The sequence below is a fragment of the Metopolophium dirhodum genome, chromosome 6 (assembly GCF_019925205.1).
Source record: "Metopolophium dirhodum isolate CAU chromosome 6, ASM1992520v1, whole genome shotgun sequence".
Taxonomy (NCBI): domain Eukaryota; kingdom Metazoa; phylum Arthropoda; class Insecta; order Hemiptera; family Aphididae; genus Metopolophium; species Metopolophium dirhodum.
In genome coordinates, this window is record NC_083565.1 from 26,293,068 (window position 1) to 26,312,840 (window position 19,773).

The 19,773-nt window shown below is 30.2% G+C and overlaps 1 protein-coding gene and 1 long non-coding RNA gene across 2 annotated transcripts; one reads left to right on the plus strand and one right to left on the minus strand.

Annotated features, from left to right (window-relative positions):
* Window positions 1-2,980: 2,980 nt before the first annotated feature.
* Window positions 2,981-8,779, minus strand: LOC132946880 (uncharacterized). Its single transcript, XR_009664788.1, has 8 exons — window positions 8,354-8,779; window positions 7,840-7,907; window positions 7,643-7,774; window positions 7,452-7,579; window positions 5,628-5,724; window positions 5,015-5,200; window positions 4,825-4,939; window positions 2,981-4,055 (listed from the first exon to the last, which is right to left on the minus strand). It is a non-coding gene; the product is annotated as an uncharacterized LOC132946880 (long non-coding RNA).
* Window positions 8,780-17,877: 9,098 nt separating this feature from the next.
* LOC132947586 (uncharacterized) lies at window positions 17,878-18,483 on the plus strand. Its single transcript, XM_061017880.1, has 3 exons — window positions 17,878-17,921; window positions 18,030-18,048; window positions 18,115-18,483. The coding sequence occupies exons 1-3, from the start codon at window positions 17,878-17,880 to the stop codon at window positions 18,481-18,483; spliced, it is 432 nt and encodes a 143-aa protein (XP_060873863.1).
* Window positions 18,484-19,773: the final 1,290 nt, after the last annotated feature.

The window sequence follows — 19,773 nt, forward strand, 5'->3', positions numbered from 1 at the left end:
GTTTACATAAGACAGATCTGATGATCGATTTTATTGTATGCCTATATTATTATATTTTTTTTTTATATATTTTTAATCTAGAATTTATACAATCTGTACATAAAAAAAAGTACAATAAGTATAAATTATATCTATTATTATATAAATTATAAACTGTACCTATTATTTTACATTTGTAATCGGTTTATGCTTTGGATTTATAAAATATTTTTGTAATTAAATTACTAACATAATATTATATTGTATGATCTTTCCATTTGAGGTTTCGATCAAAAATAATAGCTAAATATTTTAATTTAGTAACTTTTTCAAATTAAAAACAGTTACAAACTTATAAATTATTCAAGCATCTAAAATAATGTATGGTATTTATAAATCGTATTTTCTACTAATTTGTACTAAAAAAACATATATTTAGATTTTTTAATATTCAGTTCTTTAAAATGTTTATCTAAACCACCTTTATTTTATTAATATAGGCGCATACAATGTTTTACTAAGTTATACAATATCAATTTATTTTTGTACTATAGTTATACATTAGCAATTTCTTTTACGTTCAATTGACACTATAATGTATCGTCAACAAAACAAATAATATCTCCTGAAATATTAGGATTAATAAGACAATATTTTATGTAAATAAGAAATAACAAGACGATAACTTGAATTTTACAAGTTTACATTTCTTCAATTTTAACTACTTGCAGTCTATTTGAAAAATAATATGAAATATCCACTTCTTATAGCAATATTAAGAATATATTAATATTTTAATATTTTTTAATGAAAATCATTTTTTAAATCTGAATACAAACCAAATTACCTACCTTATTATTGTCATTGTCAATACCTACTAGAACGAATAAAATTCGAAGATTATAACAATGCATATTTTGTTGATTAATTTTTCCAAATTGGTTTGTAGAAAAATAGTTAGGTGTGTATATTCAAAATATCAATCAAACGTTGTTTTAAACCTTTTTCAAATATTTTGGATATGGAAAGAGACGGAGAGATTTAGGTCTATAATTTGTACAATGATCAATATCGCGGGATTTAATAGTTTCGTTATTATTCTTACCTACGACTTCATGGATATTCGACCGTTTTTTGGTTTATGATCATCATCTCCATCATAACGTGATCGCTTTCGGTGGTAGTTTATTTTGGAGATAATAAATAAAACGACGCGTAATACCAAAACGAAAAATTGTTAAATATAATACACACTGTTTTTTTAGCTAAACAAAATAATTAAATTTGTTTATTATTCAGCGTCGATATGCCGACCGGCTAGGTAGTATCCGTGGTTATCTCGTTTGAATGTTTATTTATTTTCAGCCAGCGACAAAATATGTTGTAATAATAATAAATAATAATAATCGGTTACGTACGTACCTACCAACCTAGTACCTACCTATTATTTATTTATATTATTATATTTTTATTATTTATATTATTTTTACGCAGATTCACGCTTATAATAAATATCAAAATATTTTACTCGCCTTAATACATTTGACAGAATTGTCATGCATTTGCGTTGTATTATACTTTAATGTGTAATTACGTTAGTATAGGTATAATATTATAATGTTTTATCATTTGTGTTGTATACTAATTTAGGATAAAATAAGCATAAATTGTGTTTTTTTTTTTAATATTTCGGTGATTTGAGTGAATATGTCACCCATTGACTCCCGTGTACTCTTCACACATAGTATAATAATATGTATATCGAAATTGTGATTAAGTATTTAATAAATAAACAATAATTAATAATACATATTTTATTTATTAATTTGAGGTTTAAAAATCCTACCATTATTGTTTTTTTGGTATATGTATTATGTTGTGATTTTATTTGTTAAAGTTATGAATTTTTGATAGTATGAATAATTATTTGTTATTAGGTAGGTATGTTCTATACCTCCTACGGTAGGTATGATAACTTTAAAAGTGAAACGATTTATGGATTTGAAACCATATTTCAATATTTGTCAATTTTAGCTTTTTCGACTTCTATTCCCTAATGATTACCTACGAATTGTTTTTTTGTATTTAAAAAATTTAAAGTTTAGCACTAAGGTACTAGGTATAGGTAGATTGGTATATCAATATTTAATTATATTTAATATATCGACGTAAAGTTACAAGAATCGATTTGGAATTTCAAAAAAAATTAAACTAAATTAGTAATTAAATCTATTTTGTGTATTTTTCCGTCATAACCAAACGGTCGGCGGCATCTCCATGGTTACATGTTTAAACGTTATATTTCGTTTTCAGCCACCGAAAAAGAATTTATAAAAAAACATTTGGTTATGTGAATATTTTATTTCTTATGGACGCCATGTGTATATAATAATATAAAAAATAAGGGTAAGTGGATGTCTTTCTGCTGTACAGTAGATTACAAGTGGGTGGTTGTATAATGGATTGTATTAAATTTGAATATCATTGAATACGAAAATCGATTCTGAGCGGAGACGGGTCTTTCAGTCTGGATATTTTATATATTTTAATTATTTATTATAGCCTGTGAATTGTATTAATATTTTTAAATTCATCACAATTTTTATTCGGTTTTTTGGTGATAAACAAAGCGTCAGAAATTAAAATCACATTTATAGCGGTCTTTCGTAATTTGTCGGTTGTTTTTACCGCGACATTAATTAATAACTATTGAGAAAGTCGAAAAATGACCTTTTTAAACTTTAAAGTGCCTACCATCTTGATCCATTTTTCTAAAACATAAGATGTTATATGTTGAAATTGAAGCACTCCTTCTGGTAAAAATTATGTATACAGGATAAAAAAAAAATACCATTTTAACACCACCAATTAAAATTTAATAAGTAGAAAAATATTCTATTTACTCTCAAGTATATACAAATTATATAAATACACCCACATATAATTTTCGTAATCCACTAACAAAAAAATAACCAAGTACATCACGTTTTAATGATTTCGTTTATTAAAAATTTACAATATCAGATTTAACTATAAAAATATTTTTATCATAATAGGTATACAATTTTTTTTAAATAATATATTAATAGAGTAAAGTTAAAAATACAGAATTTTTAGAAATAAAAATTTGTAGGTAAGTAATTGTTATATTATAATATAATATATTAGATGCATAGCTGTGTTACAGATATAAATCTGTGGGTGGAGGGGAATTTTTAATAGTAAAAATAATTATATTCAAATTAGAATATCTATTGCTATTATACATGTATAATGTATAATAATACGTTTAACAATTAGAAAAAAATAAGTATAGGTACCTATGTTAAAAATACAATTAGGTTGGAACTAAATAAAAATAGTTAATACCTAACTATAAAATATTTGTAACTACATTATAGAACAAAGTAAAGTATTATATAAACATGAATAGTTATTAAAAAAAAGTAAATATTATACTATTATAGAAAGTAAGTAGGTATAATGAAAACAAATAGTTAAATAAAAACAAATCTATTATACCTTAGCCCCTAATTTCTGAAGAAATTTGTTTAGTGAAGGTAGGTATATGACTTGTCATTCATTGTATGAATATTAAAAACAATGTTTGTAACATAATCCGCACATACTCTCAGATTCGAGCAAATATTCGACATTAAAAATATGGAACATTTCCAAAAATACGTAAAGTATTTTTTAAATTGTAAGTCATATAATAATTGACTTCAATAAAATATATCAAAACTTGTTTCGCATAAAATAAAGTACCAACAACCAACAATCAATATATTTGGCTGGATAGGACTATAGATAATATAAGAATGGATAAGCCATTTCTTTTTTAACAAAATAAGGGGACGTGGTCTAGAATATGGATGAGAGAGAGACTGTGCCGTCTATTTTAAAAGTGCTTCTCTATCCAATAGTTTTTTTATTAGATTTTATGGTTGAATTTTAGGAATCATTGATTCCATATTGTACATAGTATTTTTTTCAATTCTCTTCTCATGTTAATTTTCTTGATCAAGGAATTAGCAGACTATGTAACGAGTACATAACTATCAAATATTTTGAATCTGAAAAGACAGTAATTTAAAAAAATGTTAGAAATCATCTGAATAGTATGTATAGCATGTTATTTATAACATGTTGATTACAGTGAATAATACTGGTACTGCTCAATAGGCAACGCTGCAGTTTTAATTCATATTAACTTTGTAAACTTGCATTCAATGTGTAAAATAATCTAATCTAACTCATTAAAAATAATAAGTAACTAGTTATTTTTGTAGTTTTATTTTCATTTATTAAATTTTTCAATTTCTTATATAGTTAAACTTTCTATATTCTAATGACTGACATTCCAAGAAATTAAGGTTATTACCTACCAATTTGAAATATTTGATCAAACTATCAGTTGACAGTTGTTCAATTTTACCTGCATTTAAAAAATTTCATAAACTAATTTATATTCTAACTTAGTTATTTTTTTATATTTAAGTAACTTAGCTTTAACTAGTTGAAAATAACTTTTGCCCAGCTTTGCCAATAGGTAGCTATTTATTTTAAAATGTTATCCTTTATTAGATAGAATATATTAGTTACTAAAAGATAAAGTACCTACTATAATGGCTTTTTCTACAAGTTTAAACATATTTATAATATTGTGAATTTGGTTAGGTATTAAAAATTAAACAAATCGTAATAATTGAACAAACACTTCAATACCTACATCATTACACGTATTATGATTTTTGTTATAAGGAGTATCTGGATATTTAATTTTGTGTACCAGTAAAATATACAAAATACTATATTTTATACTATAATTTATGGAGTACTTACTATTGGTTAAATCTCGTGTGTTGGCATTATTATTTATCCGTTCATTCAATATTTAATGCGTTATACAAACACTTCTTCAATTTTTATAGTATATTCTGTTAAAGTCAATATATACCTAGAATTTAAAACAATACTTATTAGTTATTTTGACTGAATACATAACAAATATTATTATTTAATAAATACCTACCTTATTGTATAGATTCAATGTTCACAGAAGTTAGTGTCACAATAAAAAATTCATGATTAATTAATTCTTGCACAGTGTATTTGGTAAAACCTTTTCTACCATATTCAATATTCATCATGAGTGGATTTTTTGACAAAGGAATGAATACACTATGTAAAAAATATATTATAACCAATATTTTTGAATCTGAAAATGAACAACTTGTAAAAAAATTTCTATTTTAAAACATACAAATAAATATTAGCAAAAACATTTAAATTTAAACTGTAAGATCACCCACCCTGGTATTTGTAGGTAGGCACTAAATAATGTAGATTATACTATAAATAAATTTATAGGAATCATATTTCATTGGTTTTATATTGAATTTACCATTTTTTTTTACTATGGAATATTATTATAATACAAAATATTAGTACAATAATACCTACCTATTGGAAATAATTTATTTGTAATATTATAACATGGATTCTAGATTTATTCATGTACATATAAAAAATGTATGATTTTGACATTTCTTTAGTTAGTGAGACTTAAACTAAGCTAGTATTAAATTTTAAGTAGGTACAAAATGTACCTTACATTGTACATGAAAATAGATTTCAAATATTACCTGGCGACAAATCGTAAAGCGTAATATTGAATGATTTTTCAAAAATTGTATTTAAATTTGAATTGCCCGTATATTTACTTTGGATATCAATATCAACCTAGAAAATATATCATAAGCAGTAAATTAAAAATGCAATAATGATCCTTTAAATACTAAACATTTTAAAATCATAATATTAATGTTTCATGTTTCTATAAAATTGTGCTTAGTGAATAACTCAATTTTAAAAATATTTTGAGAAGACCAGCTGTTATAAGAATTTAAGTATTAGGAATTATACCTATTAATGTATATTTATTATGTATTTAATATTATTCTATGATTTTAATTTTTGAATCTTAATGTTTAAATCTCTAATGTGTAGTAGTATATAATACACACGACTTATAGAATTGTATAAGTTATTTCAGCACAGCCATGGGCGGAACTAGACAATTTTATTAGACTGGGCCACTTTTCCTGATCAATATTTAGACATGTAGACTTATGAGCGGAATGGAGGGGTAATTTTTTTGAAAACCAATTTGTATATGATTTTTATTCAAAAATGCAAGTAATAATTATGTAAGTACATTGTAATAATATAATAGGCATATAGTGTTGAGTTCATGTTGACAATAGTTTATGTTTATTTAATTAACGGAATACAGTCAAGCGTAGGTATGACATATTTTATAATTACCTAATAAATAATAATTTATACAATTCTGAGGACAATAGTGGTACTGAAATAACACTGCAGTGTTTATAGTTTTATGTTTTATTTAAATATTTAAAATTCCTAACCACAACCATTGTGCATGATATCCATTTAATATACTATACCTATAGACATATAGTAGTACCGGCAGGTACCTAGCTACAACTGACTACTGTATATATTAAAACTGGGCGCGATTAGCCTGGGCCAAGGCCCAGTTGGCCCAGGCCGTGGTTCCGCTTATGAGCACAGCTATTCTATGAATATTATTTCTAAGGCAGTCACAATAATCTAAGCTTCACAGTTTTATAATCTATTGATGAAAATATTGTGATTTGTAGGTCGTATGTTGTGGTCTTCTTACAATCATTATAATTATTATTAGCTCCTAGAATCACTATTTAATAAAATTAATATTTTTATTTTTATTTAATTTCTGTGTTAAAGAGAGCCTCTGTCTCTAAGGGACAACAAGTTTCTCGCTATGCCACTGCTTCTCAGTTATATTTTATTTACTAACCATTCTACTTCCTTTTTTTTTCTCCGAGAAATTTCACATCTAATATTTACTTATAAATTACTTATTGTTATGTTCATTACATTATTAATTATTATATATTACCAAATAAATCCATAATTGTTATCTGTTGAAGTACACAGATATACAGAAGTTAAAAGGTAAATAATAATATAATCGGATATATATAATATAATAATAAGTATAATGATACGATGTACAATAGTGTTACGAGGCGTAATATAAATCAACGACTAACTATGTATACCCGGCTACACTACGCAGGACATATAATATGCTGTAGTATATAAAAATGTATAGTCAGCGTCTGATGAACTACAGTGTGAATATATTACTTATACACTACATTATATAGGGTGTTTTGTTTATAATTCCAACATTATCCATGGGGGATATTATTAGGTAACTACTTTAACTTATGAATTATATTACTTTGATTTTAGAATGAAAAGCTCTAACAAATTACACTGGCTATGGAATACTATAAAACTGTCATTCCAAAGCCAATTTTGATTATATTACAAACAATATCCCACCAACATATTATGACAATTTTTGTTTATAACATTATTCTTTGTAAAATAACCTCATTAGGATTATAGAAATACTGTGTTTTTTGATATGCCATCTTTTTGACCAGCAATGTTTTGAATAATAGGAACTTGTTCAATATTACAGGTTCCTTGTTCAGTGTAAATTAGTATAACAGTATATCTAAAAATATTAAAGAGAAAAATTTAGTTTAAACAAGCGTAATAAATTTTTTTTCAATTTTACCTATATAAGATGTGTATACGGATTCTAAATTCCATTCTAGAAGCAAATTCGTCGACTGTTAATTGTAATGAAATTCTGGAAATCTTCTCGGAAGAGATGTAGTTGTTTTGTTTTGAGATGAATAATTATTACCTATCGCATATAATATTAATTGTTATTTGAGAGTAATTCATATTCATAATAAATAAAATGATTACTTGTTAAATCTGAAATATTTCACTTTCTTTTCATCAAATTCATTTACTGAGCTATTCATGTTGATGCACTAAAATAGGTTATAAATGTTTAAATATTAAAAATAATTATTTAGGATACTACCTAGTAGTAGGGAAGACTGTTAAATTTAATAATGATAATCATATTCAATTAATAAATGGTAGGTAAGCTGTTATTAATTAAATTTCATAGTAAAATTGCTATGTTCAAAATAATTATATCACTAATGAAATGTTTTATGTATAAAATGAAAAGTAATATAGGTAGACATCTATTAGGTATTTAAACAATTTTAGTCAAACATAGTTCCGCTCTATTGAAGGTAAACTGAAGCAATCATTAACATAATTTAACGGTTGGAACTACAAAAACTAACACGTTTTTGATTTGCTAGTTATAAAGATAGACGGAAAAAGTTTCTGTGCCATTCTAAGATAACGGATTAATAATCTTTACTTATAAACAGAAGATATATTATACAAACATTTCACTCACCGCATTTATATAACAAATATTATATGAATAAAACATATATTTGTATACAAATAACATTCCACTATTGATCGGTTATTACCACACTGTGTATTAATATCGTATGACATATTAAGCACGGCTAAATAGTCTATTTAGCCACGGTATAAGGTAGGTTTAAGTTGAAAGTTTTAGGTGGATGAAAACGAAAATTCCGGAACCGGTGCGCCATCGTCATGGCGTTATGGCGTTGTGCTTTGACGACTGACGGTTGTCTTCACAGTGGCCACGTCGTGCCTGTCCACCGAATTTGCGCGAGTTAAAATTGACTTATTATAAGTATAATATTGAAAACAGATAGTTTCAACTTTCTAAGATTATTTATTTTACTACTATACATAATATAAAATATATTATTTGATAACTTATTGTGACAACTAGAATAGTAAACTGAAATTGATTGAATTCGTTTTGTATACATCACGTGACGCGTAAACCGACAGTTGTGTTCTATGATAACATCATGGACCGATAAATACTATATATTCTATATATATATATTATATAGATTTGTTTATAATATGTTCCTTGATGTACACTCTTCAACGATTTGTATTGACTCTTATGGTAGCTCGGTAATTTGAGCCATAGAGTCTAAATATTATAATTTAATATGATAATTATTAGGTAATAAACAATATTTTTATAACTTTTATCTTGATGTAAGATAAACTATAATTAATAAATAACTATTAGGTACATATTAAGTAAATCGAATTTTAACCTTTTGTAAAAATGTATTATATATTAATTTATCTTTATTACAATATTCTTATAGGCTATAACATATTTAATTTTAAGTTTTATGTTTTTATAATCTGATTGGGATATAATTATAATTTTAATTAAATAACACATTTGTTTATTTTAGTAAATCTAGATGACTAATTTATATTGACATAATTTGTAAAAAAATATTACCCAAATCGGGATATTATCTATAAGTCACAACACAGAACACTCAGGGGTTAAAGTGGGGTGGGGGGGGGATGCAGGAGGAATCAGTCAACCCTACCTCTGATGACGGTTAAAATGCGTCCCATTTAACAAATTAGGATTTTATACATTAGGCATTATACATAAAATTATAAATTTAACACTTAAAAGTTAAAACTATATGGAAACATTAGTCCCCTCTGGAATTTTTCCCACTTTAAACCCTGATAAAACAAAAAAAATTGTCAAAACAGTCCAAGTTGTAACTACTTCTTTAATATTATGTGATAACTACTTACTTATATGTATACTATTTTATGTATTATACTTAGGCACATTACCTATTATTATTAATGTAATAGTGTTTTATATATATTTAAATATTTTTAAGAGAAGGTACCATATACCAATATCAGGTAAATATTGAATCAAAAGTAAATATATGAAGTAAGTATATATAAATAGATTTGAGTTGCTTATAATATACAGAAATTATTAAATTTGTAATGGTCTGTATTCTGTTATCTGCAATTTTGCTATAATTTTCAATTGTAAGCTTCTAGGCAGTTGAATAAAGTATATCATAAGGCAATAAATGATTTGCAATATGAATACCATACGTTAAAATTATCTTATTGAAATACCAATAAATAAACGTTGGTACACACAGGTATTTTTCATTATAAATACAATATTTATAGTATTTAATATTTTTGATTCATTGCAATAAAACACAATACACATGTGTCTAAAATATATAGTATCTAATGCAATTATTCAAACACCCGGCCTTCGAAGCTTGTGGTGCTCCCGGTGAATATTATTTAAACTACAAATTTGACGTCGAAAACTAAGCCACTTTTTTTCTCCTGGCCAAGCCGAGTGTTATCACCTCTTCTCTACATCGTGCATAGAGTAATATTACCATGACAAATACTACAATTTGTCACGAATATTACTCTACGATACGAGTGAAGGTCTATTGTCATCAACACAAACAGTGCCGCAATTACAATTTTGAGGCCCCGGATCAAAAATATTTAAGAGGCCCTTTTAGTTTTTACTGTAGCATTGGTGGAAATAGGGGGTGGACTTAGCCACCAAATATACTATTAGATCACCCCCCCCCCCCCCAATAAAAAATTTTAAGTTATTTTGGTTGTGAGGGAACCTCATGTATCCAAAAAAAGTGTCCTACCCAACTCATGTAATAAAAACATGTCTAACTGCACTTGACTATTATATACAATATTTGAGATAATATTAAAATAATATATCATCATTACATTATATCTTAAATATATGATTAAAAAATAGTAAATACTAATAACAAAATAAATCCACTTACTATAGGTACATTTATTATTTTTATGAATGGCATACATAATTTAGGAATTAAATATTTAAATTAGTCGGTTATTCCCGTGACAAAAAAAGTTGCTAAAGATAGATACAAATAAATGAATCCTTAAAGTACATTCAAATAGGTCACTGTTATGGATGGTGTTAAATTTGAATTCAATGATATAATATCACTGTATAAGAAAAACTATTCTAAACGAAGACGGTCCACAGCTTATGATATTACTACGTATATTTGATGAGATTATTGTGGATAAAGTAATTTATATTATATAACCTATTTACGTGGAACATTGTTTTAAATTTTCAATCCTTGGATATAAAAGTTGAACATTTTATACATTTTAACTACAAAGTAATTATAAAATTTAAAATAAGATAAATTTGAACTTTAAATGCTTATAAAAAAAAATTGTGTATATGTATTTTGAATATTTTTCAACTATTCGATTGTAACAATATATCAGAAGCCTTATTGTATTAAATTTTGTTGCCTTTTGGGCTAACAAATAAAATTTTATTGATAATTATAGAAAAAAAAACTAAAAAAATTGAAATCTAAAATTGTCCGTCAACAGATCAAAACAAGTCAAAATATTTTGACATTTTTATCAAGTATATGAATTGATAAAATAAACATATATAAATCTCAAGTGTCTACGGTTATTTGTTTTTGAATTAAAACAAAATAAGAAAATCACTAGATGAGAAATCGAGTGAATATCCAATGTTGTACAAATTTGAACTTAAAACGCTCATAAAAATTAAATTTGACTTTTTTATGGACATTTTTTTTTTATAAAGGTAGATAACCTTATAAGGAATTTTGTATTACATTTTAAAATCTTGAACATTGGTTTATCTTAAAATAGTCGGACATGTTATAGTTATTGTTAAAATCTATGGTAAGTAGTAACATATTATAATAGAGGTAGGTGCCTAAACAAATGTACAATATACATAAATATTATGCAGCATAAAATTAAAAAAATACTTGAATTTGTATTCAAATACTTGGTGAGTATTCGTAAAATACATTTTTATAATAGTATTTTAAAAGTAATGTTAATACTTGTTTATTCGAATACTTTTTCAAAAGTATTTTTTACAAGACTGTATTGACCTCGCAGTACTCGCGGCGTCGTCGGACCTGCAAAAATTTTATTATACCTATAATATTTGACATTGATGGTTTTTATAATATAGCAAGTAAGTGATGTAACGTTATAATGTAAAACAGAATTTGAATTTTACTTCTGAAGTAAAGCAAATTGTATAAATGAATCATTATAGTTTCGAGTACTTACTAAATGTCAACAGTGTATTTAAATTATCAAAATCTTTTCATACCTACCCATGTATAGGGCGAATGCCGAATAGTAATTATGTAAGTCAGTGACCAGCGTCTCAAACTCTCAACGTATCAGTAGTCAGCTAGTGTAAGTATCTCAAAAAGTATTAGGTAGAAGTACAGTAAGTTGAATTAATTTTTGCCGAAAACATTGCATTTGAAAACGTTATCGTGTGTATAAAATATTAAAATATAATAAAATACGTTAAATGTACCCACGAATAATATTTTTAAATTACAAAATTGTTTACAATACTTATTGTCATAACTCATAAGTAATAACTAATATACATGTGTGTGTTTGAGTTATCTTAGATAGCAATAAATAATTGTATCATTTTACAAAATTTCAATGCAACGTACATGTATAAGCTTAATAAGTGTACCTATTTATTTATAAGGAGCAAAAGTTAGCTAATAGTTGTAGAATTTCAAAGTTAGTGTAATATATCGATTTTATATTAATATTATTCTACCTATTATTCTGTTGAAATAAATAAAAATTCAAATACACTATTAATACGAAAAAAAGAAACAATATTTTAACCACATAATTTTTATTTTTTTTGAGCCGAAAGAAGTTTTACACAAAATTGTCTGAATTAATGATGACATACATAAAAAAAACTTATTGCTGGTGAGCAAAGGATAAGTAGTTTGACGCCAAATGGTCTGAATTAATGGTAATATATAACAAAAAAAATGTATGTTTGTTGAGCCGAAAGATAAGGTTTGACGCAAAATGGTCAGAAAATTTAATAATTTTGAACATGAAAAAAATATTAATATAATAAAAAAAAAAAAACACCAGACAAGACACAAAAGCGGGGGAATTGATACGTGATGGCGATGTGCGTGCAGATGCAAAGGCCACTGGTCACCTCCATACGTTTTCGCGGCCGGTCCCTAAGGCAGACGAGTGTGATCGCTGGCGCGTTTGCTCGCGGGTGACGACCATCGTGACGGCTGGTTGGACCCGACTGCGAAGGCCGCGGGAGCGACATTGGACGACGATTGACGGCGAGCGGCTAGTGCGCGATGTCATGCGCGTCGACGATGCGCAGATGCTGAAGACGACTGTTGTGACGGCGACGACGGAGACACCAAAGCACTGAGCGATCGAAGACAGCTATTTGGGGCTGTGGAATCAGCGGCGACCGGTGGCGCGGCCAGGCCGGCGGAATTACCACTGGACGAAAAGGGGAGAGAATCGTCGGACCACGCCACAACGCACCATGGTCCTGATCCACTCCGTGATTTTCGTCCTGGCTTTCCGACTCGGCCGGCGGGACCACCACTGGACGAAAAGGGGAGAGAATCGTCGGACCACGCCACAACGCACCATGGTCCTGATCCATTCCGTGATTTTCGTCCTGGGGTCCCGTCGGCACAGTGTCTGCCGCACCGATGGCCCCTCCGCCGTGGAGTTGCGCACCGCCGGACCCTGAAACATGATCAGTTTCTGCGGGTCAGGCGATGCAGCGACGTCCGTGTTCCCATAGCTTACCTTAGCTATATCGCTCACCCATCGTGCTCCGAGATCTCCGCCGCCGCCGTCACGAGTCGCCTACGTGCAAACTGCAGCTGTCGTCGAAGTACCGTCGGGGCGGTATCGTTGCCCACGCTGGTCTAGCTAGCCGTCGTATGTCGTCGTCGTCGTCGTCCGTCCGTCACTCCTCTCACGACCTACGCTGCTGGGCCATCGCCGAGCCGCCACAGATGGTCTCGCGTGTCAGAAACCGCGAGCTCGCGACGCCATCGACCACGACCTCGTCTTTCCGCGGGTGGCCGGAAAACGTACAGGGTGACTTACCGCCGTACACCGTAAAGTGCTCTGTCACGTATCAATCCCCCATGTCGCCGCCGTCTTGTCTGGTGTTCTTCGGTCCGAGGAGGAGGGAGGGGTGGACTGCGGCTTCACTCTCCTCGGAAGCATCCACACAGCATCAGGCGCGTGACCCGCCTCACACCCTTCCACGTGGTGGCCACTATTCGCCTTGCGCGTCCACGTGGAGGTGTGGGGTCCGCTGGTTTCGGTGCTTCCGATTCAGGTATCCTGGCCAGTCCATCTCTGTCCCTCTCTTTGCCCTCGGCCGGTGTCTCTATCATCTGTTCCGGAACTGTAACTGTCTCCGCGTCTCCGCTGGCCATAGCCCCCGATGAGTCTTCGTCGCAGACAGCTTCAACAATCTCACCCAAAAGGGTGTTCACGGCTTCATCTGGGTCTTCTTTGTCATAGATATGCTCTGGAACTTCCTTTTCGTCCATAGGCTCTCGATGGTTCTCGTTTTCAATATCTCCTTGATTTTTGTCGTAATCCAAATGTTGCCCTTCGTCGACTTTGACGCAGACAGCTTCGACTATCTCACCCAAAAGGGTGCTCACGACGTCATCTAAAGCTGGATCTTTCATGCTGTTTATGTCCTCTGGAACTTGCTCTTCATCGATATGCTCTTGATTTTTGTCGACGAAAAATTCGTCAATAAGGCTGTGAATCATCTCCCTCAGGATTGCGTCTATATCGATCTCCATCGTGGCCATGTTATTTTATTAACAGTGTTTTTTTTCCGGTATAGTATGAAACAAGTATCTAATACTGTTGGAGACAAAATTGTAAGTGAGTTATAAAAAACAATTTTGGTCTAAGCAGTCACCGAAAAATACAAACATTGCCCAGACGACGGTTACGACGTCGTTTATTGCTAGCCAGCGTGAGTACGACCGCGTCGTTTATTTAACGGCTTATTTTCCCAAACATCATTATTATCGATACGTACTTAAGCCTACGGGTAGGTACCTATAGTATAATATTATTTTAACGAGGATTCGTCTTTCGAATTGCATTGGTGCTCGTCTTATACTTTTAGGTGAAGTCTTTTACATTCATTGGGTGGAACGATGAATGTATCAATTGTTTTACAACGACGTGTGTTTTTTCGAGTACGGGCGTACACGTTTTATAGTAGTTCGGACTTCGAGTTTTTGGCCGATTTCTAATAGCATTTACTTGGTACTTTTAAAAGGTGTCAATATATTCTTTGTTATCATTGCTGGTTTTTTCGAACCTATCGATTATCTGCAGTTAGAAAACTTGGATAGTTATTAATAACTTCGTGTGGTATTTATTATTTTTCATGTTTAAATATCTTAATTTATAAATCTAAGAAATGGATCCTAGGTTTGCCGATATTATTTTTCTTCATATCATTATGTCCTTTTGTGCGGCGATCAACAATGTGTATACTAATAAAACCAATACACCAATAATACCATAATAATTACGCATATAATAATAATATATTATTTATTTAGCAAACAAATAATTACATTCAACGATACAATATATTATTATAGTAAAATAAATTGTAGTGATAACAACTCTCCTTTAAGATATTGTGTGTTGGTGGGTATAATATAAGTCTTAGTGGAGTACAACACTTTATAGTTTTATGCTAAGCGATATTTACAAAAACAAAAATGTTTATCAATCGAAAATATTGTTAAGCCTAATGTTATTATGTATAATAATTAATTTCCTTCTTTCATATTTATATTTTAACATAATTTAACATCAATAAAATATATTAGTTTTTATCTTTAAATATAAAAATGAAATGTTCTTCGTAAATATACCTTTTTTTTCTGATAACATTTTCTATACATCTTCAAACTTATAATCTCTAAGTTCTTTGTACAAATACCTTTTTTTTCTGATATTTATAATTTTACAAGGCAGTGACCTGGGGGACCACCCATCGAATTTTTTCATTGGTAGTGTCTTACGCTAGTTCGAAAAATCGTCAGAGGAGCACCCATCATATGTAATTTCATCTCAGTTGATATTTTAGATTCTGAGCGGAGTGAGGGATCTAGTGGTTTTACAATCGTGTTTATTTATTTATTTTTTTTATTTTGTATACAAAATTTCTACCAGAAGGAGTGTTTTGATTTCAACATGTAGTATCTTATCTTTTATAATCAAAGTGGTACTTTAAAGAGGTCATTTGTCGATTTTCTCAATAGTTATTTAATACCACGGGAAAAATCACCGACAAATTACAAAAAACCGCTAAAAATGGGATTTGTTTAAAAACGAATAAAAATAAAAATAACGATTTTAGTTATTTTGTTTTAATTTATAATACAACTTAGTACTTACAGGCTATAATAAAATATCCAGACTGACAAACCGTCCCCGCTCAGAATTGTTTTTCGTATACAATGATAAGATATCATTGAATTGCTTAGATTTTCTTCAACGGTATCTTTCCTGATAGGAGAGTGAATCCAGTTGGTACTTTGGGCTTTACAATTTAATAGACGACTCCCAATATATTGTTTCAAAGAAAGATGAAAAATATTAAAAATCTATATAGTCACAATGTTTTTTTTTATAAGCATTTAAAGTTTAAATATTGACAAAATACGTCATATTCACAAAAATGTTAAAATTAATTTGAGTGAGAAATTCATAAAAATTTTCTTTTTAAATCTAAGATATTTTGGAATTCAAAAACGAACTGTAGATAGATGAAAATTTCACTGAATGTTTATTTTATCAATTCCAATACATGATAATATTTTAAAAATATTTTGACTCGTTTTAAGCTATTTACGGACAATTTAAATTTTTAAATTTTTTTTTCTATGAATATCAACAAATTTTTATTTGTGGGCCAAGTTATATTAAAAAATGTATAGTATAAAATATTATCTTCTTAAGTATAATCAATACAATAATAACATAATATTAGATGTTGGACGAAACACGTTGCAGGTATCAAACAATTTCAATTTTCATCATGTGTTGTAAATTGGAATAAAAGTTCATATTAGTTAAAAATCTAAAATCCTTTATGTCTGAAAAGAGCTTCCTAAATATTATATCCGGGGCCTTTTGGGGGTACGGTGCATCCCCAGCACCCCCGCTAATTGCGGCACTGGTGTCTGCATAAAGACAGCCGGTTACCTGGTGTGGTGGTATTGTCGCAAGCTCGCGAGAGCAATTCAACGACCTGTAGTACACCGTTGCCGTATATAAACGGTTTGATTAACACTTTGCGAGTGACGGACCAAAAATGACAAAACTGACCATTCTGACCGGGACATTATTTTGTGTGTATCATGAGCATTAAATGTGTGTACCGTTATCAATACACACGGCAAAAATAAACATATTAGTTGTGTATTAAAATTGATACACACGGCACTCAAAGTGTTGATATACAATCTTTGAACAGTGTGTCTGTGTAGGTACATTTGGTGTAGTAATAATATAACATACGCCTTCCTAAAGTCGCAATGATATAACTGAATAGGGTATAGACAGAGGGTGGCTTCCGCGGGTGCGGGGTAATAATTAATACTCCCAAGACCCACAAAACATTAATTTACGTTTTTTTTTTTAAAAAAAATATCGTTTGCGTTTGACGAATATTATGTTTTTATTTTATAACGTAAGTACCTATAATATAATATTGGAACAAATATGGTTATTTTGAAATAATTTACGAAGTGGATTATTATTTACCCAAGTATATATTTTCATCCCGGAAATAAAACCGTTTTGTTAATGCGGCGGGTATATTATACGATATAATTGAAAAAAAAGTAGTTGCGTCACAGCAAATAATACATGTAATAATTGAAATATTAAGTTTGATTATTATATATATTATACAACCGTAACTCATAACACTATGTTTTATGACGTATTGTAGTTTCATTATAATTCATTTGTTACGAAAATCACGAATAATTGCTAATACCTACGGTATAAAAGTTAAAATCGAATTTTCTTATAGTATATTTATTCCACGTACCTACATCAAATATCGGTATGTCAAATATTGCCGCTCAAGACAAGAAGTCGTCAGATATCAAGCTGTCATCCAAGGCTGAAACGATGCAAATGGTTTTTGACGAGCTTATGTCGAATCGACCGAAATCGCTCGAGAGTTGTGATTTCCGTACATCGCCGCTGCACAATAGATTTGTATCGTTACCGAATATGGCTGTGCGTGTAAATTCCTCGGCCGAAGCGCCTACAGAGGTCGATTGGAAATCCATGCACGACTTGATGGTACCGGCTGTCGACGATCACCTGTCGAATGTGCTGAAACCGTCGGAGAGCAGCGATGTCCTTAGCTTCCCGGTGAACAAGAGATCTGCGTCTTTGCCTAATGTGGCCGTACGTGAAAATTCCTCGGGCGATGCTCCCAAAACTGGACAGTCGTTCGGTACGTCCGCGGAGTTGCCCGTTTCGACGGATTCACCGTCACGTGCCGAATCGTCTGTCTTGGCATTGATGCCACCTGCCACTCCAGAAGATGACTGTTGGATCAAAACGCCGTTATCCGTCTCGTCGCGGCTGCCACCGGTAGAAGCCAGAGTAATGGGTACGGTAACCAGCAGTGACGCGGGAACGGACAACGGTCACGCCTAGACGTCCGCGCGTTCACTTTGGAACCGGACGAAGCGGTTCGTCAGGTGTATGTTTAGCTGTGGTGCGATCGACCGCGCAGACGAATAGGGCTTATGATATGGTTTTGTTACGACAGTATTTGGGCACCAAATGTATGTACAATGTAAATTGTATATTATGTAAAATGTATATTGTATCTGTAAATTTACTTAAATAAAATTGTGTGTTATGTTATATAATATTTGGTTTTTATTTGATAATATTATTAATAAATATGTCAAAACTCTTGTGTAAAATTAATTAATGCGGCTTGTGGAAATTCTAGTTCAGGTATACTTACGGTTTTTTTAACCAGTGTAAAATCTCACGAGCAACTTTGTATTAAATTATCAAGCTTTTTGACCAAAGAACATAAAGTGTTATCAACAGGGTACCTATACGTCGAAAACACCAAAAACAATGCGATAACATGGAAAGAATGATATGTGTAATATTGATCTCCACGGTTTTGCATTTCTCCAAATCGCTTAATAATTATTATATTTATATTTGTATAATATATATATTTGTCTCTAGTATGTCCTGTTTCAGAATATGGTTTGTCATTTAGATTTCTCGTCAATCTTGCTCAGTGGCGTTCATTCAACTTGTATTGTTATTAATATTATGTAGGGACTAGGGACATATCGAACACAGGTCGAGAAACGCTGACCTATATGTAATGAATTTTACATTTTTTAATATAAAAATATGATTCTATGGTTTAAACCACCTGCCTAATAACTTGCTATTTTTTATTTTAGTTTGTTTATATATTACCTACATTACGCTTGTTAATTACCTAGCGTATACACTATAGGTATTTTCGGTTGTACCATATACATGAGACTGTCGTAGATACCGACTGTAGGTGCCATTGTACAAAACCAAATTATCAGAGACGCAACAATTGGGGGTGCTAGGGGTGCAAAGAACCCCCGGGCCCCCGTTAAATCATAACAATGGACCCCAGGGCCAGTGGCTGAACTATTTGGAACTTTTTATTATTTTAATGTGTTTTACAAAGTGGTATCTTACTATCTTATTATTTTATCAAAAAATATAAACTAATGAATTTGGGCCCCCACACGAGTTTTCTCAGTAGGGCCCAGTATTTCATATGTATATGAAAATTTAAAAAAAAATGAATACATTAGAATCATAATTATTATTATTTAATATTTATTATAATATAAAACAAAGTCCTAACTATAATTATAACAAAATAATAAAAATAATAATTTCGAATGGCCGGGGGCTGAATTATACCTC

Excerpts from the sequence above, each read along its gene's own strand:
- LOC132947586 (XM_061017880.1), top strand. The coding sequence starts at position 17,878 with ATGTCAAATATTGCCGCTCAAGACAAGAAGTCGTCAGATATCAA.